The sequence below is a fragment of the Tauraco erythrolophus genome, chromosome 11, assembly GCF_009769465.1.
Source record: "Tauraco erythrolophus isolate bTauEry1 chromosome 11, bTauEry1.pri, whole genome shotgun sequence".
NCBI lineage: Eukaryota > Metazoa > Chordata > Aves > Musophagiformes > Musophagidae > Tauraco > Tauraco erythrolophus.
The window spans coordinates 9,615,684-9,637,912 of record NC_141475.1 but is presented as its reverse complement, the minus strand read 5'-3'; the positions used below and the strand labels follow the sequence as shown (position 1 = coordinate 9,637,912).

General features: G+C 42.6%; 1 protein-coding gene across 3 annotated transcripts in view; it reads left to right on the top strand.

The window, feature by feature from the left end:
- Positions 1-22,229, top strand: part of PAX3 (paired box 3) — an 80,819-nt gene that overhangs the window by 36,080 nt on the left and 22,510 nt on the right. For 2 of the 3 annotated variants that reach the window (XM_086618113.1, XM_086618112.1), the window contains exon 5: positions 18,218-18,423. In XM_086618113.1, the coding sequence (XP_086474239.1) occupies positions 18,218-18,423 (206 nt within the window). The remainder of the gene's footprint in view (positions 1-18,217; positions 18,424-22,229) is intronic. The other variant, XM_086618115.1, reaches the window with a different exon arrangement.

Sequence of the window (22,229 nt, the reverse complement as noted above, 5' to 3'; positions counted from 1 at the left end):
TGTGAGTTTAAGCCTGTAAAATACTTCGGGCTAGAGTCTGGTCCTGATGGACCTCTGCTAATTAATGCGAGCTGAGTGCTCACCCTGCGTCATGGGAACAGACTCCGGAAACTGTGCTGTACGTGGGGTGCAAAATTCAGAAAGCCAAAAGTTTGTTGAGTGTGTTGGTGGACTTGAAGTCTGAGGAAGAGGGTGGGAATCTTGGTTCTTTCAGTGACTCAGCAGGATCGAATTTACTTCTAATTCTTTCTCCCTGATTCTCATTGCAAAAATTAGCCAAATAAGCTCTTGGATTTATCAGAAAATAATTAGGAGCTTATCTTACTCCTAATGAAGCCGATGGCAGCATCATTTTACTGCAAGATGATGCCCACTATGTAATAAACAATTACTTTAAAAGAGGAAAACAACTGAATGCCAATTAAGACAAGCATCAGAATGACAATGTGCCATTTTTCCACTGTACAGAGAATGATTTATGGCCAAAGGATTACTTCTGAAATTGTTTTGAATTCTGCCCTTTAATTTATTGAATGAATCCTTCTTAGGAGCTTGATTGCTAATTCACTTTAATTTAAAAAAAAACCCCACTGTCGTCTTTGGATGTAGGCAGAGCCCTCAGGGGTCTATAAAACTGTCAATATGACTGTTAATTTGGGTTTTCTTTTGTCCTTATGGCTTAAGCTTGATTGTGAGAGCTGGGAAGATGCCATAGTTTTGGTTTGCAGGGACTCAACTTATGGGTTTCAGAAGTCATGGGAACCCTCCTGCTTCTGTTGCCATGTGAAGTGGGAAAAGCTGCAAGAATCTGGGGAAGAACAGGGATCTGGTGAAAGTGAGTTCCACCTGGTTTTCATGCTGGAATTGGAGATGGACAAGAACCAAGTGCTTTAGTCTAAATGTCCCTCAGCTTTGGGTGGGTCTAGATCCAGATCAGGATCTGAACTTTTTGTGCCTCCGGCTTGTCTCTAATTGAAGCCATGCAAAACCACACACTTCACATGACTTTGATGCAAAACCATAAATAGGCCTATTTTTTATTCAAAACAAAGTCCAGGCCTGCTTAGAAAGACCACAAACCTTCTGCGGAACCTTGTTGGTCCCAGGTTGCAATGAAAATTTGAATCTCCAATGTAATAATGTTTCTGGAGGGAACAGTGCTCATTTTTGTCATTCTAGTTAAATGTGTGACTGATCTGAGACAGGCAATGATGTCTCACTCTCTGTGAGTTGGTCAGAAGATGGCCTAGACTCTTCCTCTCACAGTTCCTGATTTTAATTATTTTTCTTGGTTTAGATCCTGATCAAAAATATCAATGGCACTTACACTGGTTTTGTGTCTTGTATAGAACAATATAGGAAGGATTCTGAGTGATGTGGTATTGAGAAAGCAAGACAAAGATAACCATGGAAGCTTGAATGAGATTCTGTTTTCGTGGAACCACTTTTGCAACTTTTTTTCCCTGAGCAGTCAAATCACAAAAAAAAATCTGGATGTTTGAATTTTGCAAAACAATTATGATGTTTGAAGGACACTTTCAGGAGTGGACAGTGCAAGGATTTTAACAACACAAATTCTGCTACCTTAGCAGAACAACATGACTGTTATTAGTTTTAAGACAGATTCAGGCTCTTCTTTGAAGATTGCAATCTGAGCTTTCACTGTGAAGTTGTCCACTGCACATACTGGTTAATCCATTTATATGTGATGATATATGTTAGAAATAAGCTCATGTTGACCAGAGCACAGCCTGGGTCAAAGTTAGTTCGTAAGGTATTATTTGGTAACTGCTCTTAGACCATGATTTGGAAAGTGTAACTAGAGCGTCTGAGTAAGATAATTGTCACTAAAAACATCAGAAATGTTTCCAGGCCATCTGTTGCTCAGCCACTTGTTTACCACAGCCATACAAATAACAACAGGAGCCCTGCTCACAGACTGCTGCTGTGCTGGGAGCTCTACCAACACAGATCTTGAGAAGTCCCTGTGAAAAGGACCTAATGACATAAGCATATGATAGTGCACTAGACATGTTTAGACTTTAAAGCAGAGACAGAGGCTCTCGAGCTCTGTGGTGAGCAGTGGTCTCAGCCTCCTGATACCCAAACTGCAGCAGAGATGTTGATAAACTGTCACAGCAATGAAGCCTCTCTGCTTGTTCCTGTCTAATTTGATCTGCTGTGAGCCCAAAGGCACAATGTTATGTTCTACCAGGGACAGAGAAACACTGATCACTTGGTCTACAGTAGGTGAAGGCAGAAAGTCCATAAATACGACCCTCACACACAGGGTAGCTCTCTTTTACTTGTTTCTGTGTTTTGTGGTCCTCTTGCGCAGAGTTAAACCTGGGACCCTGAATCTCCTTGCCTTGCTTCTCTAACAATAAAAAGGAAGCTACTTAGAAAAGCTGCAAAGAGCTCATTTCTCAGTTGATCTCTGTTTTCCTTTGCAGACACAGGAGGCTGGCTGGGAGCATGCAGCTTTTATTCTTTTCTGTCTCTCTGCTATTGTGCAGAGTTCGTTCTGGCAGACTCCCCCATCCGCATCTGGGGCATCTGTCAGCGCCTATCAGGGGCTCTGTCTGGCTGTGTTGCAGGCCAGGGTTTGACTTCCTAATCTGTATTTAACACTTTGATGTGAGAGTGATCCCGCTCTCAGCAGGACTTGACCCAAAGCAGACAGAGAATTGCATCTCACAATCCATAGGGTGTGAATTGAGGCAAAAACTAACGTTTAAAATATTTGCTGTTCAATAAAAAATAAATGTACCATTTTTGCTGAAATTCAGTGGGTGTGGAATACCTGTCTTTTGTAAGCTTCCTAGAAAAGCCCACCAAAACACATACTGCTTGCCTGCATAAGTAGGGGGAGGTGGACTGGGTGTTATTGGTGGCACTTTTTCCAGTACTCATCATGAGGTTATTTCTATTTCAGACTGGGCTTACAAGACGAGATATGGCTCTCGTGCAGCCAAACCCAAGCTCCTATTTTAGGATCTGTTATGGTTTCATACGGTGGCAGGCAAATGCCAAGCACCCTGCAGCTGTGAAGAGTCTGCTTTCAAGAAACCCTCTCTCTTTTGAATGTGGTGCAGTATTAAGAGGATTTCAGTGTTTTCAGGAGAAACTAGAAACAACGAGAACTACTTTTATTTCCACCTATGAAAGTGCTCTTGTTACATGTTGTCCTGGTTTCGGTGAAGGGCTATGTGGTGTTAAGCTGCCTGCTGGGTTAAACTGCAACAACTGTGGAGCTATTAAGGCTCACTTGCAGTGTTAGTGAGCACCCAGCACCACGTGTACGAGCCTTCGTAGGCTGTGGCGCTCTGTCGTGTACAAGTGGAACAAACAGGGATGCAGTTCGGTGGTACCGTAGCACTGGAAGGCAAGATGAAGCAGGAGACAGAATTTTTATAGCTTTACAGTTGACGTAAATCTTTTCCTAGATTCTCCCCACTTCCCCCCATAATGTTGAGGACCTCTGGGAAACAGAACCTTCAAATAGATGCTATCAATTAACCCTACAGCCAAACAATTTAAGATAGTTGATTTTACAGAGATCAAAGATTGTAGCTAAGAAACTAGGCATTTTAACAACTTTTTCTGAATTCATATTGTTTGCATTTAGTGTGTGTGTGTGTGTTTGTATTTTTTTTTTTTTTTGCCTAGTTTTAAACATTGCAAATCTGCTTGGGACCACTTTCACTGTTATCTTAGAGAATTTGCCCTATTTCTGGAGGGTAAAACATCAGCTTTAATGAAACCATTGATTTTCAGTGTGTGTGAGATCATCTAACAATGAACTCCTCTTCATGCTCTAAAAAAGACTTATATTAGGTTCCCATCTGGGGAAAAAGGAACCAAATTAAAGGCTATCTACCTCATGCCTTCTGTATGTGGAAATTCCTGATACCTGTGGGTGATTGAGGGCTACATCTGAGTCTAGAGGCTTGACCCAAAGACCATTGAAACGTTGAGATTTGCATTTAATACTTTGGATGAAGAACTAGATTCTTCAGTGTCTCTTCCATTGAGAATGGCAAGGAGCAAATAAGTGATAGCATGTGTGGTTTTGTACCTTGTGTTTGACTTTCTCTGTTTAGATGATCCTATCACTTTAAGTCATTGAAACTCCAGGTGCTTATGTTTTCAGGATACCATGTGCAAAGTGCATGTATTATGGTACTGTCTTGATCTGTGTGCTCAGAATAGGAAAGATCCGACAGCACACTCCTTGTTTTCATACCAGATGATTATTACTGTTGGCCTTTACAGAAGGTGTGTTTTGTATCTTCACGTATGCATGTGCCGTTTGCAGATTATGCACTATTGTGTGTGCATTTACATACGTATTCTGTAACGTGTGCCCGTAGTATATTTTGGCTGTGGTAAGGATCTGCATGTCGAGGACAACATGTGTAGCATATTGTGTTCTACTTAAGTCTCTGGAAGCCCAGATAGCAGAAAATACAACTCTTCCGATTCGTGGTAGGAAAGATTCAGTCAGAGAGTGCTTAATAATATATCAGTTTCTCAATTTGGAAAGAGCAAGGCAAGGTGAGATGGCGTGAGAATGAAAAAATAATCAGGAGGAGAAGTTAGTGAGAACTGAGGATCTGGCACCTTAGGTTGCTCACCTTGGATATTGGACCTGGGAGATGGTAGTTGCAGGTGAGATGCAGGAGGTATCCCACGTGCTTGACGTGTAGCGGAGGTGTAGTATTGGATCTATACTGCTTCGCAGCTGTTGATAAATACAGGGTAGATTAACTAAATGGTCTAAGCCAGCTTCAAATCCATAAGACTCTTAGAGACTGAACAAATATCTAAGTCCTAGTCTAAAATTCTATCCTTCTGCTCAGACTCTTCAATACTTTTCTTTATTTAAAGGCTTACCTAAAAAATTTGAGGAAAATCCCTGGATTTTATATTCCCTTCTTTTGCACTGTGGCAGAAAAAACTGTGAAATGGACAACATACTTTTTAGATAAAACCAACCCCAACCATTGAACAATACTGCCTCCCCGCCCCCCCACCCCCACCCCTCAAAAAAAAAAAAAAAAGAAAAAAAGAGGGGACAAAACTCCTCAAAGTCTTTAAAACCCTCATCATAACTCTGTGCCGAAAGCTATGCAATGGCTGGGGCTGACTCTGGCCCCACAGCCTCGGTGATGCTGGGAACAGCTGGGAGGCAGCAGACTTTTCACAGACCGTCCTCTTGGGGACTGCTGTGGTCCATGGATTAGATAAGGGTTGAGTAACACTAGTGTAGAAGAGTTCTTTAAACGTACGTGGGAATTCTATTTTAAAATAGAGTGAAGGTACATCCCTATCCCCCCAAAATGGAAGCAGCCTTATTTGATCTTTGATTTGCCCAGATTATTTTGTTTAATCTGCAGCTTTCTGGGAAATGTTTTACAGTCACATTTTGTTGGGAAGTGCTTAAAACTGTAGTTCCTACAAAATGTCAAGTACCATGGTGAAGCCTATTCAAGTTAATATAGTGAAGGTAATAGTTAAGGTAACATTTTATATTGGCATAATTATGTATTATGTAGGTTGTGCTCTGTGGATTGCACACTCATCAATATGTACTTTTCATTTCTCATTGTTTCAAATCTTTGTTAATGTCAGAGTTTATATAAAGAGGCTTGATATAAATTAAAACTTTATTTCATTCTGATTCCTGAACAAATGCTCTTTCAAAATAAATAATATTGTGGGAGGTGGGGGAAAAAAAAGAAGCAAAAGTCAAAGTATGTTTTTTGATGTTAGTGTCCAAGCAAAGCCTGCGGGTTGTACCGACAGGCATCCTGCTGCTCCTGTCTTATGTGTATGGAGCAAGAGTTTAAGAAAAGCCAGCGTGTTTATGTCACAAAATTTGGTGCAGAGTTACTTTTTCAGTTTTTGGGGTTGCTAATAATTCAGAGAGACAGTTATAAATTTACTGTTAATATCTGTAGAGGTTTCAAAGCAGATGATGTAAGCGTGTGTTATGTTTAGTCAAATACTTTTTTACACCTCTACCAATAAATGTTCACCAGCAACCGTTGCTCTTGTAGGTTTTCAAGAGCATTTATCAGCATCTATCAACAAGTAGTAAATGAGAGCAAATGTGTAGGAATTACATATGTTTGTAGAGAATGGATCAAGAGTGACTCCCACCTGGACATGATTTTGGTGCTGCGAAGGTGCTGTGGGGCTGGCTGCAGCCCAGCACATCAGTCCCCTCTGGTGACTGCTCTAAGGTCAGCTGATGTTGGCCTTTGTTCTGCTTTTTTTTACTGGACTGAAAAACCGTGGATTTTCTTCAGAAATTAAGCTCCCCATCATGTTCCTTTTGAATAGATAGCAAGCTGTATGTCTTGTTTCATTATTGGCAAATCACAGTGTGAATCTCTCTATAGCATCCAAATTTCAGTTGTTTCAGTGTCTGCCTGAAAAATAGAAAGTGTCTTACTTCAATTTCTCATGTCTGTTTAGTATCTGTAATAAAGCAATAGTATGGTCAGGTGGCATCTACGACCTTTAATAGTTTTTGCAAGGTTTGTTTGCTCATGTTTCACCTAACTGAAGCAGTCTGGGTTATGTGTAGGTGGTGCGCTGTGAGCTTTCAGGTGGCAGTCACTGGGAAGGGTAATTAAAGGATGACGCCAGGAGCTCGCTGGCACACAAACTCCATAGAGCAAGAGACAAGGAGAGTCTGCAGGTGACTGGCTCTGGGATGGACCCAAGTTAATTACTGTAATGGCAACACAGGCAGTACAATGAATGAAACAGCATTGTGTGCTCCAGGGAGTCTTGTGCGCCAAGGAGTTCTGCACCCTCGTGCTGGTGCCCAAGGCAGGAGTTGGGAATGAAAAACCTGGGGAAGTAACACAAAGAGATGTTGAGCACCCCACTGCTATCCTATTGTAACAGTGCAAAGGGTCCTTTCATCCCAAATACTGGAACAACCATAAAGGCAGAGACTGTTTTTGGCCAGTGGGATTGGAAGGCTCAGTGCCCAGTAGGACCAGGTCTCATGACAGAAGATGATGGATTTTGAGGTCAGCACCCCAATTCTTATGTACTTGTGATGGGAGTGACCTTGAGCTACTAACAGATTTGACTGGAAAAGAGGCTTTTGGCAGCAGTAGATAGCACATTGGCAAATCAATCACAAGAAAAATACCTAGTCAATAATTTGATGGTTTTTATTGACTAAAGTCTGGAAAATTAAAAAAAAAAAAAAGCGCTTTTAATTTTCTTTCACAAAAAAACAGCAATCTTCTGAAAAGTAAAGTGATTTATTGAGGAAGCAGAGTACTTACAAAATCCAATATTCTGTTGTTTTTTTTTTTTTTAACAAAAAAAGTCTGGAAATATTTTGGCCGTCCCGAGAGTGATAAATAGAGATGATCATCTAACTTGGTTTAGCTCCATAGTAAGTAAAAGTGGCTTGAGGGGTGGTCTGGCTGCAGCTGTGGATTTAAGAAGAGATGATAGCCTTGATTTACCATAGAGACGTTGGGGACTGTAATGTTGACATTGAGATGAAACTATCTAAACTATCTACAACAGCTTGCTGTCAGTGTTTGGTTTGAATCAAGGATGTATTAATTCAGGTGCTAGAACTAGTTGAGAGAGGTAGGAAATGTATTAAAACATTCTCAAAATTTTTTACCTTATCTATCTGTTCTACAACTTTCTTTTTTTTTCCTTCCAAAATGTTTTAGCCATGCTATGAGTTTGTCAAAACCCAGTGAAGCAATGCAGAGCTTTTTTTGAAAAACGCTTCTAAGGTTTTTCCGTCTTAGTGTGCCCAGTAAGTTTGATCAGCTTGTATAACTTCAGGAGTTTTATTGGCATGCTGTTGTTGTAAAGGATTGAGCCAAACAGAATTTATAGATTTTTATTTTTTTCCTTTCTTTCTGAAGAATCCATCCGCCTACACAGTGAGAGATTGCTGACAGCTCAATTATTTGTAGTGCTTTAACCTGTTTATACAGTCTCATTATTTAGCCAGAGACTCCTTCATTTGCTTTACTTAATTTCTCAGCTGACAAATTCCACCTCCCAGGATACTCAATGTTTTCAGTCTTAATTCGTTACTGATCAGCTCTTCCATCAGCTGATACTAGCTTGAAGACATGATGCCAGTCCTTTTTTAGAATGTTCTGGGATTAGTACAAGAGAGATTTACCTTTCCTCTTAAGTCTCCCTATCTTTTATATTAAAATATCACCTAAAATACTAACTTTCTAAAGGCTGTTGAGGGTAAACCTCATTTGGATTTGACTGTTTAGTTTCCTTTACATTTTTCTAAATTTAAGAGACAAAGTTGTTCTTTTTTTTTGACTCCTCTGGAAGTTTTTCCTTGAAATTTCCTAATGTTCTTTTAAGTAAGGAGACAAGATGTTGCAATGCTTAAATACAGTACTCATATTTGCAGCGTTACCGCAGATGCACCCTGTGGGAAGGGTTGAAAAAGCCCCCAGATATGGACACTCATGAGCTCCCGGTGAAAATCCTCGGAACACGCTTGTGACTTCTCTTTGTGCTTTTCAGAAAGCTCTCTTCTCTGACTTACTAGGCTGTGTTCAGAGAGATGGTCCAGGGTGGCTCCGAGTCCAGTGACAGTGTGATTGTACAGGCTCATGCTGGAGCGCTTTGTCGTGCCTGGGTTTATCACAGTGCTGGTTCCCTCCTACTGAACTCCCTCCCTGTAACTGCTGGGAACGATGGGAGATGTTGAGCAAGGGCCAAAGCTTGCTGGGATCAAGCTTTGCTTTTATGCTGGTGGAAACAGCAAAGTAGTCCTTTGAGGTCAGTGTATGGAAACCATACGAAGTCCACAAGGCAGTCTTGTCTTCATGGGAAAAACCGTAGCAATTTAACTTTTAGTTAGTCATTAAACCTGAGCTAACCCTTATGTGGCCACCAACCTCTGAAACTACAGGGAAAGGTCCCACAGGCTACATGAGTTTTACCAAATAGTGGTTTTTTTTGTCATGTGTTTTTTTTTTTTTTGTTTCAGGTAGTGCAGTTACTCAGGTAAATCTGATTGAGGGTTTGGGTTGCCCTGGTCTGTGCGACTGAGCCTAGAGGAGAGGGTTGTTTTTTCTGCCCTCCCTTGGGCAAGTTTCCTGGGCTATGTCTGCCTGTGTATGTGCACTACCTGTACAACACCGCCCCATGTGTGTGCACTACCCGTACAACAGGATCTGAGTGCAATTCCGTTATTTTCCATGTGTATAGTTTACATATATAGTTTATAACATAAAATAATGATGATAGTAATTCCCAGTGCAAATTTACAGCAGTGAAGCTTGAGAGTGGGGTCAGGCCCACATGCAAAGCTGTTAAGTACTTTAACGTTACTTGTATCAACAAAACAAATCTCTTTTTGGAAGAGGAGGTGGGGAATAAGAAGAGATTTTTGTAGTTGTACTTGCAGTTTCCTCTTCCCTTCCTTTCACTCTAGAAATTCTTTATCCTTTCATGCACAGTTGAGAATTAGCCATTTATTCTTAGTGCTGGCGATGCAGTCTTTGATATTTAAAATGGAATGTGTTCCTTTTTGATGCTCTGTGGTTTTGAATGAAGTACATGCTAGCAGATTAATGGTGCAGAACAGTTAGACACTGGCCATTTTTTTTCCTTTTCATATTATTTCATCATTTAAAGAAAAATTAAATATATTTTTAAAAGAGACTGCAAATTGTCCATTGTTTGTGCAGTGAAATTGTTTTCACAGTGTTGTCATTCTCTTCTAAGTTGAAATCGTTGAATAGCTATGAGCTGTCACATTTTTTGTAAGTTATAACTGCATCAAGCTGTGCTGACAAAATGTCCCTGCATAACTGTTAATATGCATTGTCATTTTAAGCATGAAACAGTTTAGCTAATGATTTATCTCTTATAATGCAGCACTTGGGGCAGCTGTATGATTTGTCTCTTTAGCAAGTCAAGTAATTTCTTTAACAAAATGTTAAGCACAGATGGGCCATAGGCTGTCAGTTAACCATTATTGTGCATGCATCTGCTTGCCTTCAATGCACTGTTTTATGTATTCAGCCACTTACTTAGGCACAGCACTCTGAAAAGCGGAACCTACTCTGATTGGCAAATAAAATGTTCATTTGTCTCTTCTTCCTATTGTTTTGTTTTGGTAACACATGTCAGCAGCTCAATTACCCAGTTCATTAACAGCTCCCAATGGACATGATGGCCAACCCATGATAAGGAGGGCGATTGTGGCACATATGGTCAATAATAGCCTGTCTCTTGGTGATTGTAAATAAAAGTCACTGTTGGCCATTTCCTTTTACTGCAGCTACTGTTTTCCTTTTCACTTCGCTGTACAAAGCACATTTCTCTATGTGGATCCCCCCAAACAAAATAAAAATACCATCCATTTCTCTCAAGAAGCTCACTTTTATCACTGTTGTGGTGGTTGTTCGCTGTCTGTGCTGACTTTCCAGCTTAGAACTCACAGGAGGCAGAGTTGCTCTTTTCTAATTCCAGTAACCAATTAATTATTCTTACTAATCAGTTTACTTAACAACATGTTTCTCTCCGTTTCTCTCATTCTCTCACTGCACACTTTTGTAAAGTGCCTGTGGAGTTTTAAAAAAAGCCATTTATAATGTTTTTTTCTAAGTATGTCCTTTGCAAATAGCAGTGATTTTCAAAGGAGTAATTGAAGTGTGACTTAATCCTTGTTAGATGAGCGATATTCATGTTGGGAACAGAGGCTAGCTTTTTGGTTTCGTTTCTTGTTTTTTAATGTATCATAGTCAAAATGCTGGTAGAAAGGGTTAAAAGCAATTTTACTACTTGTGATTATTTCACATTGTACTGGGTATTCTGTTGCTTTCTAGCAAGGCTGAGAATTTTCTCATATATTTGCTGATCCTAAATTTTCACTTTTAACAGGGAAACAGGAGTATGTAGCAGCATTAGCATGTTTTATCTTAACCCCACTGAGAAATCTTTTGTGGCTTCTTGTTCTGGTCTTTGTTTTGTTTTGTTTTAATAAATTTTGCTTTCCTTTTCCTCTCAAAGAAGAGGAATCCAACTGCTATCAACTTTTGGGCTGTGACCTAACAGAATGAAACTTGGTGTGCCTAAATCTCCCTTCTGTCCTCTTCCCCTGTTGATGGTGAAGCACTGAGTGTGAACAGTGAGTTGGATAAACTTGCAGCTCTGAGTCCTGGTAAACTTGCTGAAAGTGCTTTGGTGGGAGCACCGCAACCTAAAATTTAGGGGTGCTCTTCTAATCTTGGGAGCATGCTTTATCTTGGACAAACACGGCATTTGGTTGTGGTGTCTTAAAGAGCACACAGGTGGCTGAGAGGTGACTCCAGACCTCCTGAGCTCACGCAGCCTGCCATATTCATAACTAATCTGTAGTCTCCACCCAGGGCTGCGGGCACTGGGGAGTTGTTGAGTGTCAGAGTGTATTTGTCCTGTTTTGATTTGCACAGGCCTGACAGGGCATATTTTCTTTTTAACGGCTCCTTGCTGTGACAGTGAGGTTTCGGGAGGAGGAGAGGGGAGTCCAGCGTCGTGTTTTCTTGGGCAAATACAGCAAAATGAAGGGCTGTTGCTTGGGGAGGGAGGTAGTTGGTCGCCTCCAGAGTCTTCGTTATATTTTGTATGCAAATATGAGCCTGCTCCTTAAATGCGACTGCTCAGAGGGAAAGAGAGAGGGGGACTGTTAGTAGGAAATAAAGATGCAGTTTTGTTTTCCTATGGACTTTATTTTGAGGAAAGACAGGACACCTGACGTGTTTCCAGTGAGTGGGTGGTTAAAAGGCCAGCTGCTGAAAGCCGATCCCAGCACAAACAAGGGTCGGGAAGGAATGCTCCCAGCTCTCACAGGGAGCCAGTGAGGGTTTGTTTAGCGAGCACCTGGGGTGACTCTGACTGCCCATGTCCCCTGTCCGGGACAAGTCTTCCCGTTTCTCCCTCCCTTCCCTCTTTAGTTCATCCACAAGACGAGGGAGGGCTGGGGTTGAGCCCCCTTACCTCTGGCAGGGAGAGGCAGTCCTGGAGGGAGCTCCAGGTGCCAGGGTAGGGGCGGGGGTGGCTCGGATTAACCCCTGCTGTGCACCCCCTCACCCCAGCCGCCCTCCCCGGCCCCCCTGGCCTGCCGCCCCCCGGCGTCCGCCGCAGCCTCCTTTGTGCCTCCCGCATCCCGCCGGGCAGGTGTCAGAGCCCTGAATGCGGGCAAAGGCCCTGCTGATGGATACCACAGATGGAGCGTGGAAATCGGCCCAATAGGCCTCAGCCACAGGCCGTTTCTTAGGGCCCAACAAAAGCCTCCAAATAAGTCAACAAAAATCCCGAAGATCACAAAGAGAAAGTGTCATTTGTCATTTGCCGCGGGTCTGTGTGGGGGTAGCGGCCTCGCCGCGCTCCTCCCGCCGCACCCAAGGAAACACGCGGGAGGTCACCGGCGGCTCCGTGGGCCTGAGAGGCTGCCGGGGGTCAGGCAGCCATCGGCAGCCCTTGTGCCCGCGGCCTCCTGGTGTCCCGTCTCCCGGAGCTGGGAGTGCCTCGCTCGCAGCCTCCAGGAATGGAGATGTGGCACGACAGGGAGAGCCTGCAAAATCAACTTTGTGTAAAGAAAGGAAGGGGAAGGTGCAGGGAGGGCAGCTAGCACATCAGACTGCCGCCAGCGCCCTCCTTGGCCTTTGGGATGTTCTTTTTTCAGGTCTTATTTGAGCGAGATCCACGGCTGGACAGCATTTATCTAGGGCAGACCCCAGGCTGTTAAGCTTAGAGGAAGAGGCTGTGTAATGTTTTATTAAAAAACATCACAGTGGCTGAAGGATCACCAGAGAAGACATGCCTTCGCGGGTCAGGGACAAATCCTCTCTGCCTTCCTTCCTCAGGTGTGCCTTGCTGCAGCCATAATGTATGGGTTTTCAATGGTTGTCATGTTTTTGTTATTTAATTATTCAAATGAAACCTCTTGCTGAGAGGAAGAACAGCCCAAAGAACGACCTCTTGTGAATTATTTTGTTGTTCACTTTTGCCTTGATCTATCTATTTATGGTGTTTGGAAAAGCGATGGTTGCAGAGCTCCAGGTGACCGAATGCCTACTACACTGGGTAGAGTTTTTTTTGCATATCATGGTGATAACTGGCATGCAGCATTTCCTCAGGCCACCAGACAGGTCACGAGGTGTTAAGGGACAAATAATTGCTCTTTAATTCTGTAATTCCTTCTTTAATTAAACTTTGTGGCTCAGCTACTGATAGTGCCTTTGACTGCCTCTCCCATTTTGAGCTGTGCAATAACGGGGCGGTACTAGTGATCCCGAGGGTTCTGGCCGGAGATATCTCAGGACACCGGCGAGTCTCTTTCTTTCTCCTTTTTAGAGCTTTTGAGGGGTTGGAGTATTAAGATCATTCAGGCAACTGTAAAGATTAGAGATATGCATGTTATGTGTCTGTAGAGGGGATGGAGATAGAAATAACCCAGATAAAACCTGACCACCTCTACCTGTGCTGAATAGTATCTTTTTATATCATGGAAGTCAGTGGATATATTAGTGAGATACTGCTTAGCAAACGGGCAATACATCATGGCTATTGAGCATATATAAAATAAATACTGCTTTTTTAAAGGCCGAGATGTGTCCAATTTATGGGCTTAACTGATACTCTGATTGGCTTCTCGCCCATATAAAAGTCTAATAATGGTGTTTTAATAGGAAAAATTAAGAATAAAAACCTCCCTGAAACTGACAAATATTTAAGAAGACTTTCTATGGAATAAAAATAGTGCAATTTGTAGTACAGACATGTAGTTATCGTTTGAGATAATATTAGTCTGATTTTAATATCACAGATCAGACAAGACAAAGTAACTCAGTGTTTTCAATAAAGCGGCATACAGCAGCCAGGCCTAGCGAAGGCTAACACCAATGAAATCAGATAGATATGAAAATCATTTAATTTGATGTACATTTTCTCCCTACTTTGATTTTATTACTTTCTCTAAACGTTTGTGCTTGATTAGATGTATTGTCCTGGACTCTTAGATACTTTGTTCGTTTTTTTCTGACTGGTTTACCTTTGTGCCTTTCATATACTGCTTAATGAAACGTAAAGCTAAAATGAAAATGAAATTGAGTCAGTGTTTCAGTTCTGCATTCTCATTGCTGCATGAATGCAAGGTGCAGGGAAATGTCACAAGATTTTGCTGAGTCTTTATAAAACATTTTTACAAATATCATTATAGGTCTCCTGATACTTCATACTCAGTCATTAAGGGAATTAACTTCAGAAATTTAGCAATAAATATCCACTTTAAATTGCACAGTTTAAGCTAGCTTTTTATAGGCGTGTATGTAGATCTTCGAAGAAGTTCCATACATACATGTAGAGCCTGAAAGACTTTATTGAAAAAGTTCCTGAGATCTGTGGCAGTGAAGAAACCTCACTGTACACAATGAAAGGCAACTTTTGTCAGAGAAATTGTCTCCAAAAGGGACCTTCTTGAGCTCTGTTTCGGATTTTACCACATCAGGTACAGTCCGAGGGCAGTGCCAGCCAGTAGGACCGTGTTAGCATGGCTGGTGTTCTCTCCTACACTCGTCTAGCTTGTCAGCAATAGCTGTTCTGCTTAGGGTTGGGGATTTGTACCTGAGACTAATGTAGGGAAACTATATTTTAAATATCCAATGTTTCTTTTTATTCTTGAACGGCAGCGTGAAGCCATCCTGGAGGGTTGTAACTTGGCAGCTGCTGAGAAAGGCAGATATCACTGATTCGCTTGGGACTCCAACTGAGAAGACTTGGGATTTTTCACTAGTTCAGGCAATGTGTAATGTCCATTTTGGGAATATCCTAAATTGTTTGTTTAATAAGGAATGAACTTGAATTGTTTGGGAGTTGGATGTTGTGATAGTTTGATGTGTGGGGGGGTGTTCTGGTGGCAGGGGAGGGGATTTGCTCCCTGTGCCACCAGATCTGAGTCCCATCCCCCCCGGGGGAGGTTGAGCCAAATTGGCGCCTCTGCGAATTGCCCTATTTAAGTTGGGACAAAGGGGCGGGAAAGGGCTTTTTGCTCAGGAGCGAGGAGAGAGCAGGAGGGCGCTGCCCTCGCTCCCGGGCCGGGCGGCTGCCCGGGCCCGGGCCGGCGCCATGTGCTCAAGATGGCGCCGGGGAGCCGCATGGGGGGCTCGGTAAGCGCCCCGCTCCCGGGGTGCCCGCCGGGCCGAGCTCCCCTAGAGAGGATTAATATCTAAGAGAAAACAACTACAACGACCGGGTCAGCCAAGATGGAGCAGGAGGAGGTGTACTGGAGCTGAGGTTTCCCTTGCAATCGGTGTGAAGATGGCAGGCAGCCCCCCTGCAGCCAGGGTGTACTCGGCGGAGCAGAAACCCACTCGTGGCCCGTGGAGAAACCCACGTCGGAAAGGAGATGCCTGAGCCCGGGAGAGGTCGTGGAGCAGGGGATGCGCGACCAGGTACTGTTAACAATGGGGCATGGAATGCACGACGAGGTCGTGGAGGCATCTGGAATCCGTGGGACGGCCGACGCGAGTGGCAGCAGCTCCCTAAGAGGCCGAGACTGGTAAAGCCCGAACTGGTGCGATCCATGGGGAGGATTGCAATCCTGCGGGCAGGACTCATACTGGAAAAGTTTGGGGACTTTTTCTTCGTGAGTAGGGGATCCACCGAAGCAAGGGAAAAATGGTGTAAAGACTCCTCCTCCTTTAAGAAAGGCGCGGCAGTTAACAGCATGAATGAACTGACCTGCACTCCCCCATTCCCTGTCCCCCTATGCCGCCGGGGGGGAGGTAGAGCCAGGAAGGAAAGAAAATAGGGGGTGGGGAGGAGGTGTTTTAAGATCTGGCCTTGTTTTCTCTTTTCTCCTCTCAAGTAACCGGTTTCGTTCCCTTATGTTTCTTGTTAAGTAACTGTTAATAAATTGTTTTGTTTTATGAAGAAAGCCTGAGTCATGTTTTGCCCGGGACCATGGTTGGTGGGTGCTCCCTCTCGGTTCTTGTCTCGACCCTCAGTCCAAAAACCACGACAGATGTTTGTGCTAATTCCCCTTTGTCCTTGGGGACAATATTCTCAAGAACCAGAACAGCTTAATCTGGTCTTACACAGGTCAAAACTTCCACGCAAGTAAGAGACTCCCGGAGTTGGGTGTTTTCACACTGCATCGAAGCTGAGCTCTATGGGAGTTTCTCCTGATGTCCTGCATATGTTGGATCTAAAACATCAATGGTGTCTGGACAATGGATAGCTTTCATGTAAGAGCCTCTGGTCTATCAGTAATTATGAATTTCTGCATACCAAAAAAACACAAACTCTTCAGCTGAGTTCTCTGAAAAAGCAGTTTGGCTTTCTCATGTTGTAAGACCAAATAAACAGATTACGTGTGTTTATTAGTTCAAATAATCTTGAGTAAAATTGGAAATGTAAGATAGCTGGAAATGAATATGGTGGGAATTTTAGCTCGAGCTCGAGAAACAGTGATTTCTTTCTGGCTTTCTGTTCTCAGTTACTTCCAAATACATCATGTTAAGATGATTGCTTTGAATCAATGTCTATATCAATAATTTATTTAGAATTATTGAAGTAGTAGAAGCAATGATTGTATTTCAACTGAACAAGCAGTTCAGCATCACTGGGGAGTGTCTGCCCTCTTTAGGTGGTTTCCCTTGAAGACTCAGGCAAGAAGGAATGCTTGTCGCCTGGGACAGCAGCTGATGCGAGTGAAGACAGGCTTTGGAAGTCTACTGGTTTAGTTCATTACTGTTTGTTGGAGAAAGAGAATGTGGCTGGGTACTGGAAGAGGCTTTGCTGCCTTCGCGGCTATAGCTATGGGTTCAGCCATGGCTGGGCTGTAGCTGGAGTTTACTTGATTGCCAGGGAACACAGGAGAAAGAAGCAGTGATACCAGGAGCTGTCTGTGTGTGTGCGTGATCTCACTCTTTCCATGTCTCTGGAACCCAGTAAGAGTTTTGGTTCTGATTTCTCTCTGAACGACTGATGGCAAGAGCTGGTGGCCCCTTCCTGGGTCACGGATGTGCCGCGCATGGTCTGTTTCTTGCTGACTTTCCTGAAGTACCGCCTCGGGGCGTGGTGTCAGGCGCCTTTGGTCCGACGTAGCTTGGCTGTTTTGACGTAGCTTGGCTGTTTTGCAGTCACGTCCTGCACTGTGGCCTGGAGGCTGAGCATCAGCACATCTGCGTGTAGCTGTGCTCTGTGCTGGAAAACCTTCCCAGGTTAGGAGCAATAATGATGAAACTTAGGCAAAGGAAGCATGCAGTCCGTGTATTTCAGCTCTGGTCGTCGCATATGCTGGAATCTCCTTGCTTTAGTAACTGGAAGAGTCAAATCAAACTATTTCTCTGAACTATGCTCTGAACTATTCTTACAGGACTTCTCTGTGCAACGTGTGCCTCAGAACGTTTATTTATTTTTTTTTAATTAACACTTGTCTGGCCTGTCCTAAGGTTATGTTAGGTGGTCCTAAGACAGGCAAGTAAGTTGCAAAGGAGTGGGAATGTTTAAATGTGCTGAGCTATACTGACAGAAACATGTAAAATACTGTTCAGAGTGTAGGAAAAATAATACACATGACATGAAGTAAATATTTGATTGTATATGAGAATTAATTTCTTCAATAGCACTCCCTATACCTTTGTAAACACTTCCGTAGCCATTTCAGCAAAAAGGCTTTAGTGATCTGTGTGTAGGGAAGGCCTCATAGACATGTGTCTCATAGAGTTGGAATGTTGGAGTTAAAACATGCACACGGGGGTGACAGTATTTGTAACTGTTCTCTAGTTCAGGGAACGGAACAAGGGTGTGTTGCTTCTCTGATTGCTTGGGACTAAGCAGTACTGCTCAAGTTTTTAAAACACTTGCAAACTGCTGGAGTAGTTAAAACAAAGAAATTGAATAATTAATTTACCGAAAAAGATTGCTAGAGATCCTTAAATGTTCTTGGGCCAGGAAAAGGTGCTAAACTCATAGTTGAGCTCTTGACAATTGTTTATTTGAGCACTTTTTTGCCTTTTTGAAGTTTACCAACTCAGTTCTGAGTCATGGGGAAAAAACCCCAACTTTTCCATATAAGAAGATATCATCGATTGATCCAATCATAGAATGGTTAGGGTTGGAAGTATTTTGCTTTTTTTTTTTTTTCCCCCCTCAACTAAAGCTAATTATTGTCTTTATTTTTTTCTTTTTTGAGCATCAGCACCCCAGTCTGATGAAGGCTCTGATATCGATTCTGAACCAGATTTACCTTTAAAAAGAAAGCAGCGTCGTAGCAGGACAACTTTCACAGCTGAGCAACTGGAAGAGCTGGAAAGAGCTTTTGAGAGGACACACTACCCTGATATTTATACCCGGGAAGAACTTGCACAAAGAGCCAAACTCACGGAAGCTCGTGTCCAGGTATGTGTTTAAAAGCTACCTAACAAAGAGAATTTCCTTTTCCCTAAGCATGTTGGGTCCTTTTAGATCCTCACGTGAGTTTGAAGCCTTACGGTTTTTGCATCTGTGTGTAGACATTGCTTTTCCAACTGTTTAAGGCAACAACTGCTTTGAAAAAGCTTTATGTTTTCCTTAGTAATTGTTCCATACTTACTATGAATATAATACTGAGCCTTTGGAGAAGAAGGTCTGTTATCCCTATTTATTTTATGCATTTGACAGCACTGCATATAATCAAACCAACTGCTGGGCCAGTTTATAGTTATTTAACTGATTTCATCTATTGTTGTTGAGTCTTTCAGGCATTAACAGAGGAGAGAAAAACAGTTTTAAAAGGACAATGTGTCCATAGAGCCATGCGAGTGAGCAGGGTTACTGATGCACTATCTACAGTTTACTTTTAGGTTAGTTTTTGAAGTTGACTTGATTTAAACCCTGTAATATCTCTTTTTATCCCCGCTGTTAATTTAATTCAAAAGAAAATAAACTCTCAAATAACTGTTAGATTTTCACAACTTCTTGTAGAGCTATATTGTTTAAAACAAGCTAACATGCTGGAGGAGTAAACCATGGAGTTGATTTAAATTTAAAAAAGTGTCAACCTGGATTTTTAACTGTCCAAAAATGGGTAAATAGCAGTCAAATAATTCAGGAATAAACTGCACCCCGGAGGTCAGGTTCAGACTAGGACTTTCTGTGTTTCACAGCACAGAAGCACATCCTGTGAAATGTTTAATACCGCAGGCAGAATCCTCTGCTGCTCTTTCACTACTTGATGTCTAAGAGTTATTTGGAAAAGCCCGCCCGGTTTAAATCAATCCGAGTTGCACGTGTTCATAAGCAAATGCGCGGTCGGATGACAAGCAAAATGTTGTAGCTTGTGAATCTCACCAAGGAAGAGAAATGAGTGGTAGCTTGTGATCTAACCCAGGATACAGGTGAATTTGGTTGCTTTAGTGAAACTCTGTTTTTCTATTTAGGCCTTTGAAGACCAGACTGAGGCATTGAGACCCTGTAAACTGAAATAAGCAATCCAAAACATCCCTCTGACTTTTTAAGACAAGGATGTCTATTGCAGCATAGCTGTATTATTGAGTATCTGTCTTGAAAGGTCCAGACTTTTTCAGTTTTACTAACTAAACGTTTTTGAAGAAGACTTCACATCACATTTCTTCTGAGTGTTTGTTGTGACTGTGAGAGAAAATCAGATGTATGGATAAATTTGTCTGGAAGGCCAACTCAGTGGTGCATGACTCTCTTTCAGAGCTTCATATATAGACTAAGGCCAGGTAAGACCAAATTAAGCCCTGGGAATCATCCACGCACAAACGTAATAAAGATAACGTCCCACACAAGTTCTGTTAACAAGACAAATGCAATCTGGAATATGAGGTTTTGGGTGATGTTAGCTTCAGTGGAAAAATACCATAAAATGAAAAAGACCTTGTTTGTGCTTTTCTAAATCAATGACCCACAGCTAGAAGAAAAGCAGAACTCTCATTAACATAACAGCTGTCTTAATGTGGCTTTAACCCTGCGACTTTTTGCATTCCTTATGGCTTCCGTGGTTCCCTTGAGACACATCCTGTCTCACACCACTCCTATGATCTACAGCCTCACAAATTCCCCAGTACCTCTGACATATGGATATTTTACCTAACCCAGCATGGAAAAAAGTTCCCAGTCAATCAATGATTAAAATACCAGAACAAAACCTTTCTGGATTAAAGATGAGCTGGGGTTGAAGTAGCCAGCCTGTAGGCAGTTTCCTAGTGCACTCAATCTGTCTGGTACCCTTGAAGCCTGGCAGAGTGATTTAGCAGTGGATTAAGGGATACAGGATTTGCCTTATCAGCATTCAGCACCTCTCTATAGCCCCTTAAAATAGCCACCTATGATGGGCATGAAATAAAAGATGACCTGTGAAAAGAAAATAACCCTAAGAGACTGAGAGGGGCGGATAGCCATACTGATATAGCGTTCAAGCTTTCTTAGTCACTCTTCTTTTTTGGAAACAGTATGACAGAGATCAGAGATACCAAATTTTATATGGATATATACACAAAGGTCTCTCTGACTGCTTCCTGATCAAGCTTTATCTAAAAGAACTATCTCTTTGCAGCCTGAGTCCGGCTGAGCCCAGAAAACTTTCTTCTTCTCTGGAGCTGTAAGGACTGACTTTGTAGAGGAGTTTTACGTTGTCTAGGAAGTGATTTAATTGATTACAACTAGACTAACCTTGCTATTGCCTCAGTCCCTCCATGGACCACTTGCATCTCGTGGTTTGTTTTCTCTACCCTGCCGCCCCCGTGCTTCCCCTCTCCTCCTATTCCCCAAGGTAATCTCTGAACACCCGTGAAAGGAAGAGTCTTAAACCACCAAATCATCTATTTTCTCACTTTCCAACTGTTGAAGGGTAACCAAATGCATGTTTCTAAGCTGGTTGGTTGGAGGAGGGGGCAGGAAAAGTCGCCTCTGGGCTGAGATCAAACTTCGAACATTTCAGCCCCTAAGGGGAATTTTTTGAAAGCTACAAGCAACTGAAAACAGACTTTACACTGTGAATGTTATTTGTGTACTCAATTGTGGGGACAGGAAAGGCTTTTGGGGAAAGGAGTGTTGCAACAAACTGCACGTTGCAAGAGTCACAAGATGTGTAACTATAATCATTGTGAATACTTCAGCAGTGGGTGTAATAAGAAGTTAAAATACTGCCTGTAACTCCTCCTGCAGCATCTTTCCACTCCAGGACCACTTTGTCTTTCTCACTCGTGTTTGAGCCTAAGTGTCATATGGAGCCAGGACAACCTCTTCTGCTGCCTCTTCCAAAGGCACCTGGCTCTTCTTGCACGTTAAATGCAACAGGAAGAGGAATATTCTTCCGTCTTGTGCAATTCATCAGATACAATTCAGAAACACAAGTAGCGTCCTAAAGGATGGCCCTTTCTTAAAAAAAAAAAAAAAAAAAAAGTAGTAATACCCTGGGAATGCGAAGTTAGATTCACATATTGTGAGTAAAAATCACCACCATGCAGTGCTTTACTGGTCCAGTTTAAAACCTCATTAAAACCATCATTAAGTTGCAGTGCAGGCTCTTAATGTCGCCTATTTTTACTGACTCAGTCTGAAGGCAAATTTTAAAAGTGAAATTTTCCCCGATGTAGATAAAGATCAAAGGCTGTTTCTGAGCTTCAGAGTGGTGTGGTTGCGGTTTCCGTAACAAATAGTGCATAAGGAATGAAGTGGGTAGCATCTTCTATGGCCACCTTTTGATTCCCACATCAGGCTTATTTTTAGACCTGGGTGAGCTTTGGCAGCAGCTTGGGGCCTGTTTCAGATTGATGGTAGGATGTGTTTAACTCAATGTCTCAGCAAAGGATTGTTAAATAAGGTTCAGGCTTGTCCTGTGGCAGGTGGAGGACCAGGAGCCTGCCTTAGCCGATGGGAACTGGCCGGTCAGACAGATCCTTTTGGGCTGTGTGTTGAAAGCAGGCCTCTCAAATCATCAGAAACGTGATGTGAGACTTGCGTGCTGGACCGTGTTGAGGATGTGCCTCCAGCTGTATGGGATTGTGCGGGGCAGGAGGTCCTGCCGTGAGAAGCGGTTGGCACACAGCCTTCCTGCTTAACCCTAAAAGGCAAGAGGGAAAATTAGTTTGAACTGTCTTAGTCCATGAATCATGGTGAAAAAGCAGGGGAAGTCAGGAAGAATTCTGAAATGTGAGTATGTTGTGTCCTGAAAAGACTCCTCTCTGCCAAATCCCAGG